This window comes from Eumetopias jubatus, unplaced genomic scaffold (genome assembly GCF_037043125.1).
Source record: "Eumetopias jubatus isolate StellerSeaLion01/CBP00866 unplaced genomic scaffold, mEumJub1_p1.0 scaffold_1, whole genome shotgun sequence".
Classification (NCBI taxonomy): Eukaryota; Metazoa; Chordata; class Mammalia; order Carnivora; family Otariidae; genus Eumetopias; species Eumetopias jubatus.
Window position 1 is genome coordinate 201687514 of NW_028274807.1, and position 16489 is coordinate 201704002.

Here is a 16489-nt window from a genome sequence, read left to right on the forward strand (position 1 = left end):
AGGCTAGAGGTCTGTAAGATCAGACGTTGGCAGGCTTCGTGTCTCCCGGGCCTCTCCTTGCTTTGCAGACAGCTGTCTTCTCACTGGGTCTTCCCCTGGCCTTTTCTCTGCCCACATTCCCTGATGTCCCTTCCTCTTATGAGCGTACCAGTCCTGTTGGATTAGGGTGTTATTCTTATGACCTCATTTAACTTTAATTCCCTCTTTAAAGGTGCTCTCTCCAAATAGTCACATTGGGAGTTAGGTCTCCAGCATATGAATTTGGGGGAAACAATTCAGTCCCTAATAGTAATTGTGAAATTTTTATGTTTTTCAAAATGTGACATTACATTTTTTTAATATAAATATGAAGTTTCAAACATACAGAAAAATCGATAATGGATAAATGTTAACATTCTGTCATACTTGCTTTTCAGATTTTTTCTTTAAAAAAAAAAAAGAGAGAGAGAGAGAGTGCTATATAAAGCTAATTCAGCTCATCAGTATCCTGAAGTTGGTATATGCCATTTAGCATTGGTTTTATTAAGGTTGCAAGATACTGCTCTATATATTGAGCTGCTGAATATTTTCAAATGTGATCTCTTGGATGGTGAACTTGGAGCCAACTGTCAGTTTTCTCATAGATCCCTAAAGCTATTCATATATGCCGTCTCTGATCATTTCCCAGATTGGCCCTTGCTTTATCTTTTTTTTTAAAAGAAGAGGTGGATGTATGTTTTTACATATTGCTTAAGTAGGCTACGTTGTCCTTTTCAGATAGATTAGAAGAGATGTCACTGATCAAGAATTTATTGCTTAAGTAGGCTATGTTGTCCTTTTCAGCTAGATTAGAAGAGATGTCACTGATCAAGAATTTGTGTGTTTCTTTTTAGCCTGAAATGGTAGTGACAAATAATCTTCTGGATCTGCCACCCCCTTCTCCTCCCAAACCAAAAACCATTGTCTTACCTCCCAACTGGAAGACAGCCCGAGATCCAGAAGGGAAGATTTATTACTACCATGTGATCACAAGGTAAGAAGGGATTTTGGGGGGGCTCGTGGGTGGCTCAGTTGGTTAAGCAACTGCCTTTGGCTCAGATCATGATCCCGGGGTCCTGGGATTGAGTCCCACATCGGACTTCCCCTGTTCTACAGGGAGCCTGCTTCTCCCTCTGCCTCTGCCTGCCACTCACCCTGCTTGTGCTCTCTCTCTCTCTCTGTCAAATAAATAAATAAAATCTTAAAAAAAAAAAAAAAAGGGCTGTTGGGCATCCCAGATCAGCTTTCATTTGTTCAAAGGAGCTGCCATCATAAGCGGAGGTTTATGGATATTGGCTTGATGTCATTTTCTGTTCATTGTGCTTGAGGGCTGCTAGATTTCCAGAATCACATCTTAAATGTTATGTCATACCTTAGACTTTAGTCCTTTTTAGATAGATATATTTTGGTGTATTTTTAATCTGCAAGACTCTTGGAGAAAACTAATGTTAAAAAGGTAATGACTTCATCTAACATTGTGTAGGTACCAGGGGTCATGAGCAAACCTTTTCTGTAAAAGGCCAGATATAATGAATATTTTAGGCTTTGCCGGTCAGTCTCTGTCACAACTACTCAATTCTGCCATTGTTGTGCAAATAGCCCATAGACCATATATAAGTGAATGGTCATGTCTGTGTCCAAAAAACTTCATTTACAAAATAGGAGGCCAGATTTGGTCCGTGAGCCATAGTTTGATGACCCCTACTGTATGTAAAAAGCCCAATTTATCTTTTACCTAGAAGTTTAAAAAATGCATACATCTTTTAGATAGCTTTATGTGAATATATGTGCTTTCTGTGTGTTTGTGTGTGTGTGTGTATACACTCATTGGTATATAATCTTCAGTGAGTTGTTGGGATACATGTTTTATAATCTTTTTACCAATCTGTATAGAACTTTATCAGTTGTAGATATATAGAACTACATTATTTTTAGTGCATGCTTATACTTTGTTTCAGGGGTCAGCAAATTATGCCCATATGCCACTTGTATTTGCCAATAAAGTTTTTGGGGGAACACAGCCACCCCCGTTTATTTAGGAGTTATTTATGGCTGCTTTCACACTATAATGGCAGAATAGAGTAGTTGTGACAGAGACCATATGGCCCACAAAGTCAAAGATATTTACTCTTTGAAAAAAAGTTTGCCAACTCCTGCTCTCTTGTATGGCTGTACAAAAATAACCCACCCTCATTGTTGGATTTTCACTGTTTTATATATAACTCCCAACCCTGGACATCCTTACAGACACTAATCTTACTACCTTCTTTGGGTTGATTTCTAGAGGTGGAATTGTTGGTTAAAAGAGATTGACATTTTAAATTGATAATTATTGTCAGCTTACCATTAAAAAAAAATTGTACCAATGTAGCCTCCCACAAAAAGTATACAATAGTGCCTTTTTCTTCATGTAGTCTCTTCTAATCTTGTAAATCTAATAGGTGAGAAATCTTACTTTCATTTTTAATTATTGTTGAAATGGACCATCTTCAGTAAATTATTAGCCACTTGTATCTTTTGTGAATTGCTTGTTGGGGACATCTACCCATTTTCTGTCATTATTGTTAGATCTTTTTATCAAGAGTATTGCAGATGTCTTTGGAATGTCTTACGAGTTTAAAAATTTCATACAGTCAAATATTTTCCTTTATGCTTTATCAAGTGTCTGTGATGTTGCCGATTAAAGATGCTGCGGTAGGAGAGCAGAAGACCGCAGTGGCAGGACTGGCCAGCCAGATAGGCTGCTAGTTCTCTGAGGCTTTTGACATTTTAAGTGATTTTCCTTATAGCATTCCCTGTGGCAGCTGACTTCAGACTCCTGAACAGGTTTTCTTACTTCCAGTTGTTATCTCACAGATCTAGCTTAAAAAAAAAAATCTGTGCTTGCATATTTTCAAAGCAACTAATAAACATGCAGTGAGTTAACATGGTAGAACCCTTCTTCTTGCAGTCAAGAATATTTTGAGCCGAGGGCACAAGTTTTTAACCTGAAGTCTTTTCCATGCTATCAGTCCTTAAAGCAAAGGGGCACAACCACATACGAGAAGGCTCCTAAAGCAAGGAACAATTTTCTCACATGGCCAAGGATTGTGAGGAGTGTGTTGTGATTCATTTTATTTTGCTCCAAGTACATGCTAGGTACAGTCACTATTGGTCTCTTCACCTGCAGAGGGGAGGCAGAGGCAAGCACTGACTCCATGTACTTCTTAGGGTTTGCTGAATCCTCTTCCAGAACATTAAGAGCCAGGTGAGAAATAGGATGTTTGGTTTTACTGCTCCTTTGACACCCAGTAAACATTGCCACCTCATTGGCTAGAGAAATACAGTGGGCTAGATGATATATGTCTCTGGGATAGAATCGTGCTGCTGGGAAGATAGCAAAAGAATGTCTCTATCTTAAGAAGCTGACTTATTCTATGCCTCATTATATATGTTGTATTTTATGTGTATATGAGCAGAGATGCCTGTGCCAGAGTTCTCTGCTTTCTGGCCATGACAGCATGGCTGTTCTTACCTTCTTCTAGGCAGACTCAGTGGGATCCTCCTACTTGGGAAAGCCCAGGAGATGATGCCAGCCTAGAGCATGAAGCGGAGATGGACCTGGGAACCCCGACATATGATGAAAACCCCATGAAGGTGAGTGGCTTACACGTGTTTTCTGATTGTTTGGGAGTCTGTGTCCCGTTGTTTTGCAGGGCCAGTAGTATGTGGTCTTGTGATTCTATTTTCCTTACTCTGGAGAATTAACACATGTAATAAATACTGGACAGGACTAGGAAATCCAAACAGTACAGAAGTATGGTATGTAGAGCAAAAAATAAAAGCCCTCACTTTCTTTTCAGCTGCTCTCCTATCGTCTTCCCTCTGTGGAGATAAATACTGTTAACTAGTGCAGGAATTCTCAACTGAGAGCAGTTTTGCTCCCCAGAGGACATTTGATAATAATATTTAGAGACATTTTTGGTTGTTACAACTGAGGGGATGCTACTGGCTTCTAATGGGTAGGGGCCAGGGAAGTCATGAAGTATCTTACCGTGCACAGGATGGCCTCCCACAACAAAGAACTGTCCCAAAATGTCAATAGTGCCAAAGTTGTGAAACCTTTCTTTGGCATATGTTCTTCTAGACCTTTCTGGAAAACATGCACACAGGTGTTTTTCTTTTTCTTTTTTTCTTTTTTCCATTTTAAACACACAAATACAGTCATGGTATTTATACTTCGTCATCACCTCCTTTAATATATCCTAGCTCTGTGGGCGCCTGGCCAGCTCAGTCAGTGGAGCACGTGACTCTCGATCTTGGGGTTGTGAATGTGAGCCCCACATTGGGTGTAGAGATTACTTAAAATCTTAAAAATATCTCTCTTAGCTCTTTCCTTGTAGATCTGCTGCATTCTCCTTGATGCTCTGTTTCTTTTTCAGTGTGTTTTAGCTCATTAACTGAAATCTTATATAGATGGTATAGTTCAGTGTCCTGCCATTTGGGATTGATGGGTCTGGGAAAACGTTAACTGTTTACATAAAACCTCACCAAAGGAGTATTCCACACCCCCCCACCTTTTTTTTTTTTTTTTTTTTAGAGTTGGGACAGAAATATTTTACTATGCAGATACTATTTTAGAACAAAGAAGGCAAAAAGCCTATTCCTCATCTCTCCCTCTGACAAAACAGTAAATAGGATTAGAGATCAAGTAAATACGCAGTGACTGAATTATAACCATTTTTATCCCTATTTGTAACAGGACTCACTGTCTCCTAGGGTGAGGTGTCTTGAGTGAAATCAAAGACCATATTTCTGTGTCCTAAAATCTGAATAGTATTTTTTTATTTTTTATTTTTTTTAAAAAGATTTTATTTATTTATTTGACAGGGGGAGACATAGCGAGAGAGGGAACACAAGCAGGGGGAGTGGGAGAGGGAGAAGCAGGCTTCCTGCTGAGCAGGGAGCCCAATGTGGGGCTCGATCCCAGGACCCTGGGATCATGACCTGAGCTGAAGGCAGACGCTTAAAAGACTGAGCCACCCAGGCGCCCCATATATATATATATATATATATATATATATATATATATATATAGTTTTTTTAAACAAGAAGAGTTTGGGACTTAACTAGTTAAGTCATTGGAGAGGTAGGGAGAGGGAAGAGGGCAGAAAGGAAGGAGCTGGAGTGAGAGAATAAAGTGAAAACAACATACCTTCTTTCACATTTTATTCATTTTGGGAGAAATGTTTTTCTTCCTTCATATATTTGGCATTTGCCAAAAAAAGTATGCACTTAAGTTAAATCCATGTGGTACTTGCTAAATTTCAAATGAATCATTTGAGTCACTTCATCACTGTAGCTATGGTGTTGTCACATTTTCTTGAATCATTTAGGAATATGCCCAGAATTGTCAGGCAACTGCCATTTAAAGTATCCAGAAGCTTACAGACAAAAAACCACAGTAGCTCCCTCTTTCCAGACTTCTGTAGCTATGTTAGTTATATCTTTTGAAAAATAGAAGGTTTGAGAAGAGATCTCTGGTACATACAGAAATACAGCTGAGCTCTGAGACCACGTTTATCAAGCATGTCAAGAGACATTACCTTTTGCACCTTGACTGTTAATCATGATTCAGTCTTTTGGTCTGTAGAATACTGCTTGATTGGTTGTAGGAGTAGTGTAAGGCAGAAGCTCGCAGTATACATATTACTCAAAGTGAGTATATTTACCAGGGTGTATCTTATAACATACAGAGAAAGTAAGTAACATGTTCTAGTCAAGGCTGTGGGTTCTCAGTTCCTGCCCTCGATTAGTTATACTAGATACATACACTGAATTCCAGAAAAGCTGCTGTGCTCTAAATTCACATGATACAGTGACAACTGTGGAAAAATATGTGGGTGTATAATTAGGTTTTAGTGGAAAACTATTCTAATCTATAAACATACTGGAGCATCAGTTCAAAGTTAGGATTAGAATTAATACTGTTGTTGTGATTAATAGATGGCAAAGTAACAGACTGTTAGTTTGGTTGATCAGATTTGAAAGCTGGGAGAGAATAGTCCACAGGTGGACTGTGTACGGATGCACGTATCCCTTTCATGAATTGTAAATATGAAGCTCTTACTGCATGCCTATGTTGTGAAAGCCTGTGTGAAATTTGAAGGGCCAGACCTCAGCCAGGAAATTGGTGAGAGTATGGTGGATATAACTTGACTATGATTAAGGAACTTCAGAAGGAAAAAAATAGCTTTCTATGGCTACAGAGAAGTGTTTTCTCCTCGGATCTCTACTTAGGGGTTTAAACCAACTAAAAATTACAATTTTTGTTTTAATTGTGTAGTGAGATAATGAGATGACCTCCAAGATGAAATTCCACTTGGGAATGACCAAAATGGTGGAATTTTCCCTGTCTAATAATGGAAGGGTGTTCCTTGATGCTCTTCTTAAAATGTCAGCGATAAGGGGCGCCTGGGTGGCTCAGTTGGTTGAGTGTCTGGCTCTTGATTTCAGCTAGGTCATGATCTCAGGGTTGTGAGATTGAGCCCTGCGTAAGCACTGGGCATGGAGCCTGCTTAAGATTCTTTCTCCCTGTCCCTCTGCCCCTCCCTCCTCTAAATAAATAAATAAGTGAGTAAATAAATAAAATATCAGCGATGAGAGGGAAGATTTTCTGTTTTCAAATAACGGTACCACATCACTCATGAGCTTAAATTTAAATTAGTGGTCTAATGTAAGAGACTGCAAAGAACTCTGTATTTTTAATACTTTTTTTGAAGCCTGGTAATAGGCTTCTGAAAGAATAATATATTTTAACTATATACTGTTATTTTCTGTTTAATACGTGAGCATGTATTTTATCCCTCAAGGTGTGTTTCATTTGTTACAGAAGGACAGACCAGGAAAGTTAAGATATCAGCATATTTGCAGAGGTGCCTTGGTGGCTCAGTTGGTTAAGTGTCTGCCTTTGGATCAGGTCATGATCCCAGGGTCCTGGGATCGAGCCCCGCATTGGGCTCCCTGCTGAGCAGGAAGCCTGCTTTGGCCTCTCCCTCTGCCTGCTGCTTCCCCTGGTTGTACTCTCTCTCTGTCAAATAAATAAATAAAATATTAAAAAAAAAGAAATCTGCACATTTACATTTATAGCAGAGAGGTGTTTGACTGAAGGACTGTACTGTATACTTGTAAGAGTACTAGGATTTTCTCCAACGCGTATAGTGTAGCCTTTCTCTAGCCTTTCTTAAAGGCTAGCCTCCTGACATTTGTTTCAATTATATCATTAAATTATTTCAGGAATGTTAAGCAACAGACAACAAGGAGTCCATTCAGGGGTCTGCAAAAGCAAATATAAATCCAGTGCTTAACTCAAAAATAACTCTCATATATCGCTATGCTTCTGTGTGTCAGGATAAAGGGATGGTGCATGTGTAAGGATGAGAAGGAGTGGGAAATTAGAAAGAGGAAACACTCCTCCTACCTCTTAATTGCCTAAGAGGGGTTACAGAGTGAGACTTTTTTTTTTTTTTTCAAGATTTTATTTATTTGTCAGAGCACAAGCAGGGAGAGCAGCAGGCAGAGGGAGAAGCAGGCTCTCCACAGAGCAGGGAGCCCTACGTTGGACTCAAACCCAGGACCCTGGGATCATGACCTGAGCCAAAGGCAGACACTTAACCAACTCAGCCACCCAGGCATCCCCAGAGTGAGATGTCTAATGGAGATTCAAAGATGTCTGCTTTCAGAGAAAATAGGAGAGAAACTTTTCTATTCTTCTTTGCTATAGTACAAATACATACATAACTCTCTCTTGGAATTCAAATCATGATGAGTGTGCACAAAGTAATTAGGCTGCCAAATAAAGTTCTTATTGTGAACAAATAGTGATAGGTTAGAGGTATCTTCTCTCCCACATGGAATCAGAGTCAGACCAAAACAGGGCTTTTATAACTTCAGTTCCTTGAGTGCATTTGACTGTTAGTGAAATAGTTGTACCATTTCTACCTGAGCAGAAGATAAAAATCAATTTGAACAGGTTTTACACCTAATGTTCAATTTTATGTAAATGACACCTTTGGTAACCAGCTTGAAACATTCTAGCCATGTAATTCAGAAGAAAGGAAAACAAATTGTCTTTCTACGGCCATTTACTTTTGCCTAAATTTTTTCTCCCTATTCTTGCACATAAAATACTTTGTTTGCAGCATCTTTAATATTACACCTTTGTATTTGCAAATGCTCTTTCAGTTGTGAATAACAAAAATGCAGCTCAAACCAGCATGAACAGAAAAAGAGACATATTGGCCTGTATACTTGGGAGTCAAAGATTATTACAATCTTTGGTTCTGCTTCCCTGAATAAACATGGCAAGCGTCAAATCTGGAAATTCTTTTAAGGAGAACAGCCCAATAATAGTTGGGAGTCATGTGTAAAAAGCACTGTGTGCTGTGGGTGAGGGTAAAGGGTGATAGTGGTGTGACCTGAGCCCCCACCACTCAAATAGCTTATTACCTCGTCATGGGGTGATCACTGAGAGTCCTGTGTTAACTGTCTTTGATTTTCAGTTAGTGATTCACATATAGAATCAGTCAGATTAGTTTCTGGATCACTAGGAGCTGAGTCACCCTCAGCTCTTATGAAGTAAGAGTTCAGTGATCTTTGAGTATGAATAATGAGCAAGACTTTGGCATTGTTTTGGTCCATTATCCTGGAGGGTAGAAGAGAATACTTGTGAAATCCACTCAAGTGCTGTGTACCCGTGGAAGCTGGGAGAAGGCTGACAAGCACCTGTAGCAGAAGGCTGCCCCATCCATATGGGTAATTTCTGAGTGGGCAGTGATGGGGTGAACTGCCTGACTTCAGGAACATTTACATTACTTGGTGAAGGGCACTTTTGGCCATGTAGGAGAGCTGTTCTTCAGAGATTTTTCAAAATCTCACAGAGAAGAAATAAACTATATATGAAATTTTCACAGGTTAAATATTTAAGGTTTTATACAGATTCTGGCTTTAGGTTCTTTACCTATCAAGAACAAAAGAAGGAGGTTTATTCAACTTATCTATGACATAGAGGTACTTAATAAAATAGTGATTGAATGAATCTGTCAGGAGAGTAGCTGAGTGGCTCCTTGATTTCTACAATGTTTATGTCTCAAGGCTTCTGTCACAACCCTAAAATTTGGAACGGGGCTACAGATAGAGGAATCTGTAAGCACCAGTGCAGAACATTTCAGATTCTTACAAGTGGTTTTATAACATACCTTTTCATTACCCATGACTCTGGCAGTCTCTGCCTTTTAATTGGTGTGTTTAATCAATGGACATTTTAGTATATATGTCAGTAAGGTTGGGTTTAAGATCTACCCCCTTATTATTTTCTAATATTTCATCTGTCTTCTATGGGGGGGGGTTCTTTCTTTTGGACTAATTTATATTTTCCCTAAAATATTTCATTGGCTTTTCTATTGGCTTATTAATCATTCCTCTTTGTTTTACTTCTTAGTAGTTGCTCTAAGGAGTGGTTATCAGAGTGTAGTGTGGGGGACCTTCGGGATTTTAAGACCCTTTCAAGGGAACCATGAGGTCAAAACTATTTTCACAGTAATACTAAAATATCATATGCCCTTGCCACTCTCATCCATTCACAAGTATACCATGGATTTTTCCAAAGGGTACATGAAACGATTGAATACAGGAGGAAATGAGAATCCAGCTGTCTTCTGTTAAGCCTGACATTAAAGAGATTTCCAAAATGTAAAACTGTGCCACTCTTACCTATTTCTTTAGTTTTGGAAAAGAAAGTTCATCTTTTCACAAAAAAATTATATTCACATATGATGGGTTTGTTAATGCTGTTTCAAAATAAATGAATATTTCTGTTTGAATTTATTATTTTTTTAAGATTTTCTTTGAGAGAGTGTGCACACAAGCTGGGGGGTTGGGAAGAGGGAGAAGCAGACTCCCCACTGAGCGGGGAGCCAGGTGTGGGGCTCCATCCCAGGACCCTTGGATCATAACCCGAGCTGAAGGCAGATGCTTAACCAACTAAGCCACCCAGGCGGCCCTGAATTTAATTTCTCATATGGTAAATTTGGATAGATAGAACCCATATGAACAGAAGCTCTCTGGGGTCCTCAATATTTGAAGAGCAGAAAGGAATCCTGAGACCTAAAAGTTTGAGAACCACTGCTCTATAGCTTACAATATGAATATTTATCTTATTATAGTGTCCTGTTGTATCAAATACCATTTTATCGATAATTCTAAAAACCTACTTACATTTTGCTCCCTCCTGTCCATTGTTCTGTTGTTGACATCCTTTTTATTTATTCTTTCATATGCTCTGAACCCCCGAATTCATTATTATTTTTTGCTTTAAGCAGTTTGTTACATTAAAGAAATTTTTTTAAACTTGGGAGCAGTCTTTTATTTACCCAATATTTGCCATTTTTCGTACTCTTTATTTCACGTAGATTTGAGCTTTTTCTGGAATCCTTTCCCTTCAGACTGAAGAATTTCCTTTAATATTTCCAGTATTTCAGGTCTAATGGTGATGAATTCTCTCAGTTTTTGTCTGTCTGAAAAAGGTCCTTGTCTTTCCTCTTTTCTTTTTTTTAATAGACTGTTTTAGAGCAGTTTTAGGTTCATGTCAAAATTGAGCGGAAAGTACAGAGTTTCTATATAATACCCCCTGTCACCACACATGCATAGCTTTCCCCCACTATCAGCAACCTGCCAGAGTGGTCCATTTATTACAGTGAACCTACATTGACATGTCACTGTCACCCAAAGTCTGTAGTTTGCATTAGGATTCTTGATGTTGTACACTCTGTGGGTTTGATAAATGTGTAATGGTATGTATCCACCGTATCAAACAGAATAGTTCACTGCCCTAAATATCTTCTGTGCATCCCTCCCTCCTTTGCCACCTCCCTCATCCTTATTCCTGACAACCACTGATCTTTTCACTGTCTCTCTAGTTTTGCTTTTTATAGAATGTTCATATAGTTGGACTCATATAGTATGTCACCTTTTCAGATTGATTTCTTCCACTTAGCATTATACATTTAAGGTTCCTTCATATCTTTTCATGACTTGCTAGCTCATTTCTTTTTAGCACTGAATAATATCCCATTGTCTGGATTGACCACAGTTTATATATTTGTCCTCTAGCTACTGAAGGACATCTTGGTTGCTTCCAAGTTTGTGTGTGTTTTTTATGGACATAAATTTTTCATTCATTTGGGTAAATACCCAGAATCACAGGTATGGATCATATGATAAGAGTATGTTTAGTTTTGTAAGAAACTGCCAGACTACCTTTATTTTTGAAGGATATTTTCACTGGATAGAGAATTCTAAGTTGATACTTTATTTCCCCCTTTCACCACTTTAAAAGATGTTATTCCATTTTTTCCTTACTTATAGTTGTTTCTAATAAGAAGACTAGACTTTGTACCCCCAAATATGTCTTTCCTCCTTTCTGTCTGCATGGAGAAAAACCCTAATCTTATAATTGGTTTTTAAAAGAATTTGATTGTGCTGTACCGTGGTGTTGTCTTCTTTGTGTTTAACCTGTGGTTTTTTGAGCTTTTTGGATCTGTGGATTGATACTTTTCATCAAATATGGAAATAGATTTTTTTATTTCAGTTACATTTTTCAGCTCTAAAGTTTCAGTTTGGTTATTTTTAATACTATCAGTTTCTTTGCTATTTATGTTTTCCTTTATATCCTTGAATGTTTATAATGTTCAGCTTCCCTTTTATTTCTGGACATGTTTCTAGTGATTGATTTTTCTTGTGGTTATCAGATTAAAATCTTCCTGCTTCATGTGCATCCAGTAATTTTCATTTGAACACTGGACATTGTGATTGTTATGTCATTGAGTTTCAGAGTTTTATTTTCCATTAAAGACTGACGGGTTTTGTTTTCAATTTTTGTCAGGTTGGGTCAAGAGTAGTCTTTTCTTTTGGAATGACTACTTTCCAAGATATGGTCTTTCTGGGGTCTCTGCTGAATGCCTTGGGTTAACACCAAGGTCTCTTCACTCCAACTGGTAGAAGCTCAGATGTTTCCCAGCCTTGTGTGAGCTCTGGAAATTGTTAGTTTATAGCTCATCTCAGACACTTTGAACTCCAGTCTTATCTCCTCAGCTCGCTGAGACTAGCATGCTATGCTGTGCTTAGGTGTTGCTCCCTGCTGTGGGGTCTGGTACACGTGGAAAGCCAGGATACTCAGGGCATACCTCCTTTCTTCCCTTGTTTCTGGGATTGTAATCCAGTGCTGCTTAATGTTCAGTGTATGGCAACTTGTTTCCTGTATTTTGTCTGGTGTTTTCATTGTTTACAGTGAGAGGGATAGTGTGTTAACAGTTAACTTGTCATGGCCAGGAGCACAAGTCTGTGGAGGGCTTTAAAAAAACAAAACAAAAACTTTATTGAGGGTATAACATACCTAACATAAAATGTAGTTGTTTTATGTTTACAGTTCAGTGCTTTAATAAATTTACCAAGTTATGCAACCATTACTATAATCTGTTCTTACAACATTTTTATGCCCCCCAATAAGATTTTTCATATCCCTTTATAGTTAGTCCCCTTACCTATCCCAGCCCAACCACAATTTATTTCATTCTTGATAGATTCACCTTTTCTGGACATTTCATATAAGTGGAATTGTATAACGTGTGGTCTTTTGTGACTGGTTTCTTACATAGTGTAATGTTCTCACAGTTCATCCTTGTTACCACATGTATCCAGATTTCATTTTTATGGCTGAATAATATTCCCTCACATAGATGTACCACATTTTGTTTATCCATTCACCAGTTGATAGACCTTTGTGTTGTGAGTCTTTGGACATGCATTTTCAGTCCTCTTAGGTGGATACTTAGGAGTGGAATTGCTCTGTCAGAGGATTAATTTGTGTTTAGCTTTTAAGAAACTATCAAACCATTTTTCTAAAGTAGCTGTATCAGGGGCACCTGAGTGGCTCAGTGGGTTAAGCATCTGCCTTCAGCTTGGGTCATGATCTCACGGTCCTGAGATTGAGGCCTGCGTCTGCTTCTCCTTCTCCTTCTCCCTGCCTCACTCGTGCTCTCTCTTTCTCTCAAATAAATAAAATCTTAAAAAAAAAAAAGTAGCTGTATCATTGTACATTTCTACCCCAGCAGTGTGTGAAGGTTCTGTAGGAGAGTTTCTATAGAAACAGGTATCCAAGGGGAAAATCCCACAAGTGTTATGTGCTTCCAGCAAAAAACTCTCTGGACATTCACTCTGTATCTTAGCTTCTTAGCCTTTTATCTCTGATTTGTCAGCTTTACCATTTCTTGTATTTCTGTGAGAAAGATCTAAATGAAAGGCATCTATCTGTCCTTTGTTATTAACCGTTTGAACTGGGTATAACAGATGAAAGAACAAATGAGTTTTGATCTTCCAACCAAACTTGCCCTGAAGCACAAGTCAAAGGCTTGAGGTGTCAGTCTTTGGATCCCTTTCCAGACCATAGTTCTAACATCAATATCTACTCTGACTTGGATAACTAGGGACTTACCTGGATCCAACCTTCCTAACCAGTTTATACCTGTACTCACCTCACTAGCATCTCAAAAGACAGGAGAAGGATGCCTGTGGGTTATGTTTTTATTCCTTCTGTCCAACTTTGTTTCATCTTTAGGGCTTTTGGGTAGGTTTTAATCCCCTTGGAGATACAGATTGTACCGTTGTATATTTTCATTAACTTATAGGCCTTGTGTGAGGTATTAGGGATAGAAAGAGAAATAAAACTGGATACTAGTCTTCAGGAAGTTCATTCTAAAGAAAGAGCACATCAGGGCACCTGGGTGACTCAGTCGGTTGAGTGTCCCGAGTCTGGATTTTGGCTCAGGTCATGATCTTAGGATTGTGAGCTCGAGTCCCGCATCAGGCTCTGCACTGGGCATGGAGCCCGCTTAAGATTCTCTCTCTCTCTTAAAAAAAAAAAAGAAAAGATAGAAAGAAATAGCCACATCTATACACCAAGAACACAGTGGGATAATTGTTATATTAGAAGTATGTACAGGGGCACCTGGGTGGCTCAGTTGGTTAAGCATCTGCCTTTGGCTCAGGTCATGATCCCAGTGTCCTGGGATCGAGCCCTGCACATACTTCTCCCTTTGCTGCTCCTCCTGCTTGTGTTCTCTCTCTCACTCACTCCCTCCAAAGTAAATAAATAAAATCTTTAAAAGGAAAAAAAAAGTATGTACAAAATGCTATGGGAGCACAGTGATTAATGGTCTGAGAAGATGCATCAGTGATATGTCACAGAAAACATGATTTTACCTATAGTCAAGGTGGGCAGGAAAGAGCATTCTAGGTAGATAAAGCAGTTTTTGCAAAGGCATAAAGTCAGGATAAGACAGAGTGTATATAGGAAATATAATTTGGCACAGTGAGAGTTTGGTGCATATGGGATAGTGAGCAAGAAAAAATATGGAAATGTAGGTCAATTTTAAATTGTCTTAAGATCTTGGTGTCCTACTAATGTGATTACTGTATGATAGGTACTTGGAGCCAGTGAATGCTTTTAAAGCAGGGGAATCAGTCAGCTGTGTTTCCCTTGAGCAAAACAGGCTCATTTGAAAAGGTGAGATTGGTAGCAGGAAAATCAGATTGGAGAGTATTATAATAGCTTAGGCAAAGTGAGGAACTAAGAGTGGAGATGTTGGGGATTCATGCAAAGACATTTGAGAGGCATTGTGGTCAAGGCTTTGCAAACAAGTGGGTATGGAAGAGGCAAGGATGGCCCAAGGATGGCTTGGGGAGATAAAATCCCTTTATTCAGTCTAGGGGGTGAAGGAAAGATCAGGAAGAGGTTTGGAAATAAGTTCAGTGTGGCATTTGAGCTTCTTACCGGATCCAGGATAAGAATGGCTGGTAGATGGTTTGAGTCATCAGTAAATTGGTGTTTTTTTGAAACATTAGCGGGGATATGGTACGCACACGGGGAAGGTGTGTAATGGGCAGAGAATTCTTTGAGGAGTGCTATGTGATGCTGGATGGGTGGTTTTGAAAGCTTTTGTTGGTGAGACTAAGCATCTGTGAGAGCCCTCCTTCTCTGTTTTCCTCCAGTGCTGTTCCCTCCTCTTGATCATCTTGTGCTCTCTTCCATCATCCATCATGTGGTGAGTGTAAAGTCAAGCCTTCCCTTTGAGGAGTCCAGATGCGACTCATTCCTGACTGCTTGCAGGACTGAGAGACAGCAGTTTTCACTGCTGCTTTCTGGCTTTTAATGAACATTCAGACATAAGTGCAGTAGATATTCTAAGCGTAACCATGTTGTGTGAAAAGAGCAGTTGTGGAGTGTTTGTTGGGTTGAGGGAGATGGAAGATGATGGGATTAGAGCCTAGGAGTCTTCTCAGGTGATGCTCCTGTCTTCGGCATTGGGGTAATTTGCAAAAGGATTCCATATGAAATCACTTCCCAGCAATGGAGAGGGATCCAGGAAATCACATTTGAGAGAGGATTGTGAAAAACCAGAGCCCAGATCTCTGCAGAGCAGATGGTTAAGTTGCCCAATAAGCACAGCCTGGTTGATAGCTGGGGGACCAGAGAGAAACTCCCAGGACTGTACTACACTCAAGGCCAAATGGAACGAGTAGGAGGCCTTCCTGGTTCTTAGTGATGTCTTTAGGACCTTAGTTCCAGGTGTATCAGCTCCACTTTTCTCTGAGGGAAGTAGATGGAGACTGTTGTAATCTAGTCTGGGCTTTTGAAACACTATTTCTAGAAACCGCCTTGGCGATCTTTTTGTTCCTGTCCAGTCCTTCCTTCTCCAGTCCCCACCTTTTTGTTTTTTCTTGACAGAATGAAGTGTGGTGCCTTATTTAGAACCAAACCCTGAAATAAGTACTTTTGTTCTTTCTACTGCCAAAGGTGGTCGTAACTCCAAAACAGAATATACTGAGCTTTTATTACTTTCAAGGCTCCTGCTTACTTCATCTTTTAATTGATGTACACAGGCTTATGCATTGCAGAATTTAGGTGAATCATGTGTAGTGTTTCTGATAACCTCAACTTTTTCTTCTGGATTCATGCAGCCCTGAAAGATAAAGTTCCTCCTTGAATAATGTTTTACATTTCATGCTCCAAAGGATATTTAATTAAATTCAGGGAGAGAGAAGCATTAGGGCGGTATATCCTGCTCTCTTTGTCAGGACTCCTTCCAGCCAGCCTGCACTCCTGAGTTCCAAGGCACATGGGCTTTGTGACATGGTCATTTCCACCTGTATAACAGAGGATGGAGTTTGCGTTTGTTGTGTTAAACAGCCAGTATATGGTTACCAGAGCCATCCAATAAGCTTAAAGTCATTCCCTTTCTAAGCCAAAAGACTTGAAACCTCACCTTGGGTAATGTGAAGGTACTTAGGCCTTCTCTGTTATATTCATATCTGGTCATATTCTAGCCAGATTCCCTGGAATCCAGACATGCCCCAGATTAAGGCTGACAGCAGGGTG

At 39.3% G+C, this 16489-nt stretch overlaps 1 protein-coding gene across 2 annotated transcripts in view; it reads left to right on the top strand.

Annotated features, from left to right (window-relative positions):
- SETD2 (SET domain containing 2, histone lysine methyltransferase) overlaps positions 1 to 16489 on the top strand; it is a 125663-nt gene that overhangs the window by 103555 nt on the left and 5619 nt on the right. For both annotated transcript variants that reach the window (XM_088028609.1, XM_028087260.2), the window contains exons 17-18: positions 873 to 1012; positions 3543 to 3654. In XM_088028609.1, coding sequence (XP_087884735.1) covers positions 873 to 1012; positions 3543 to 3654 — 252 coding nt within the window. The remainder of the gene's footprint in view (positions 1 to 872; positions 1013 to 3542; positions 3655 to 16489) is intronic.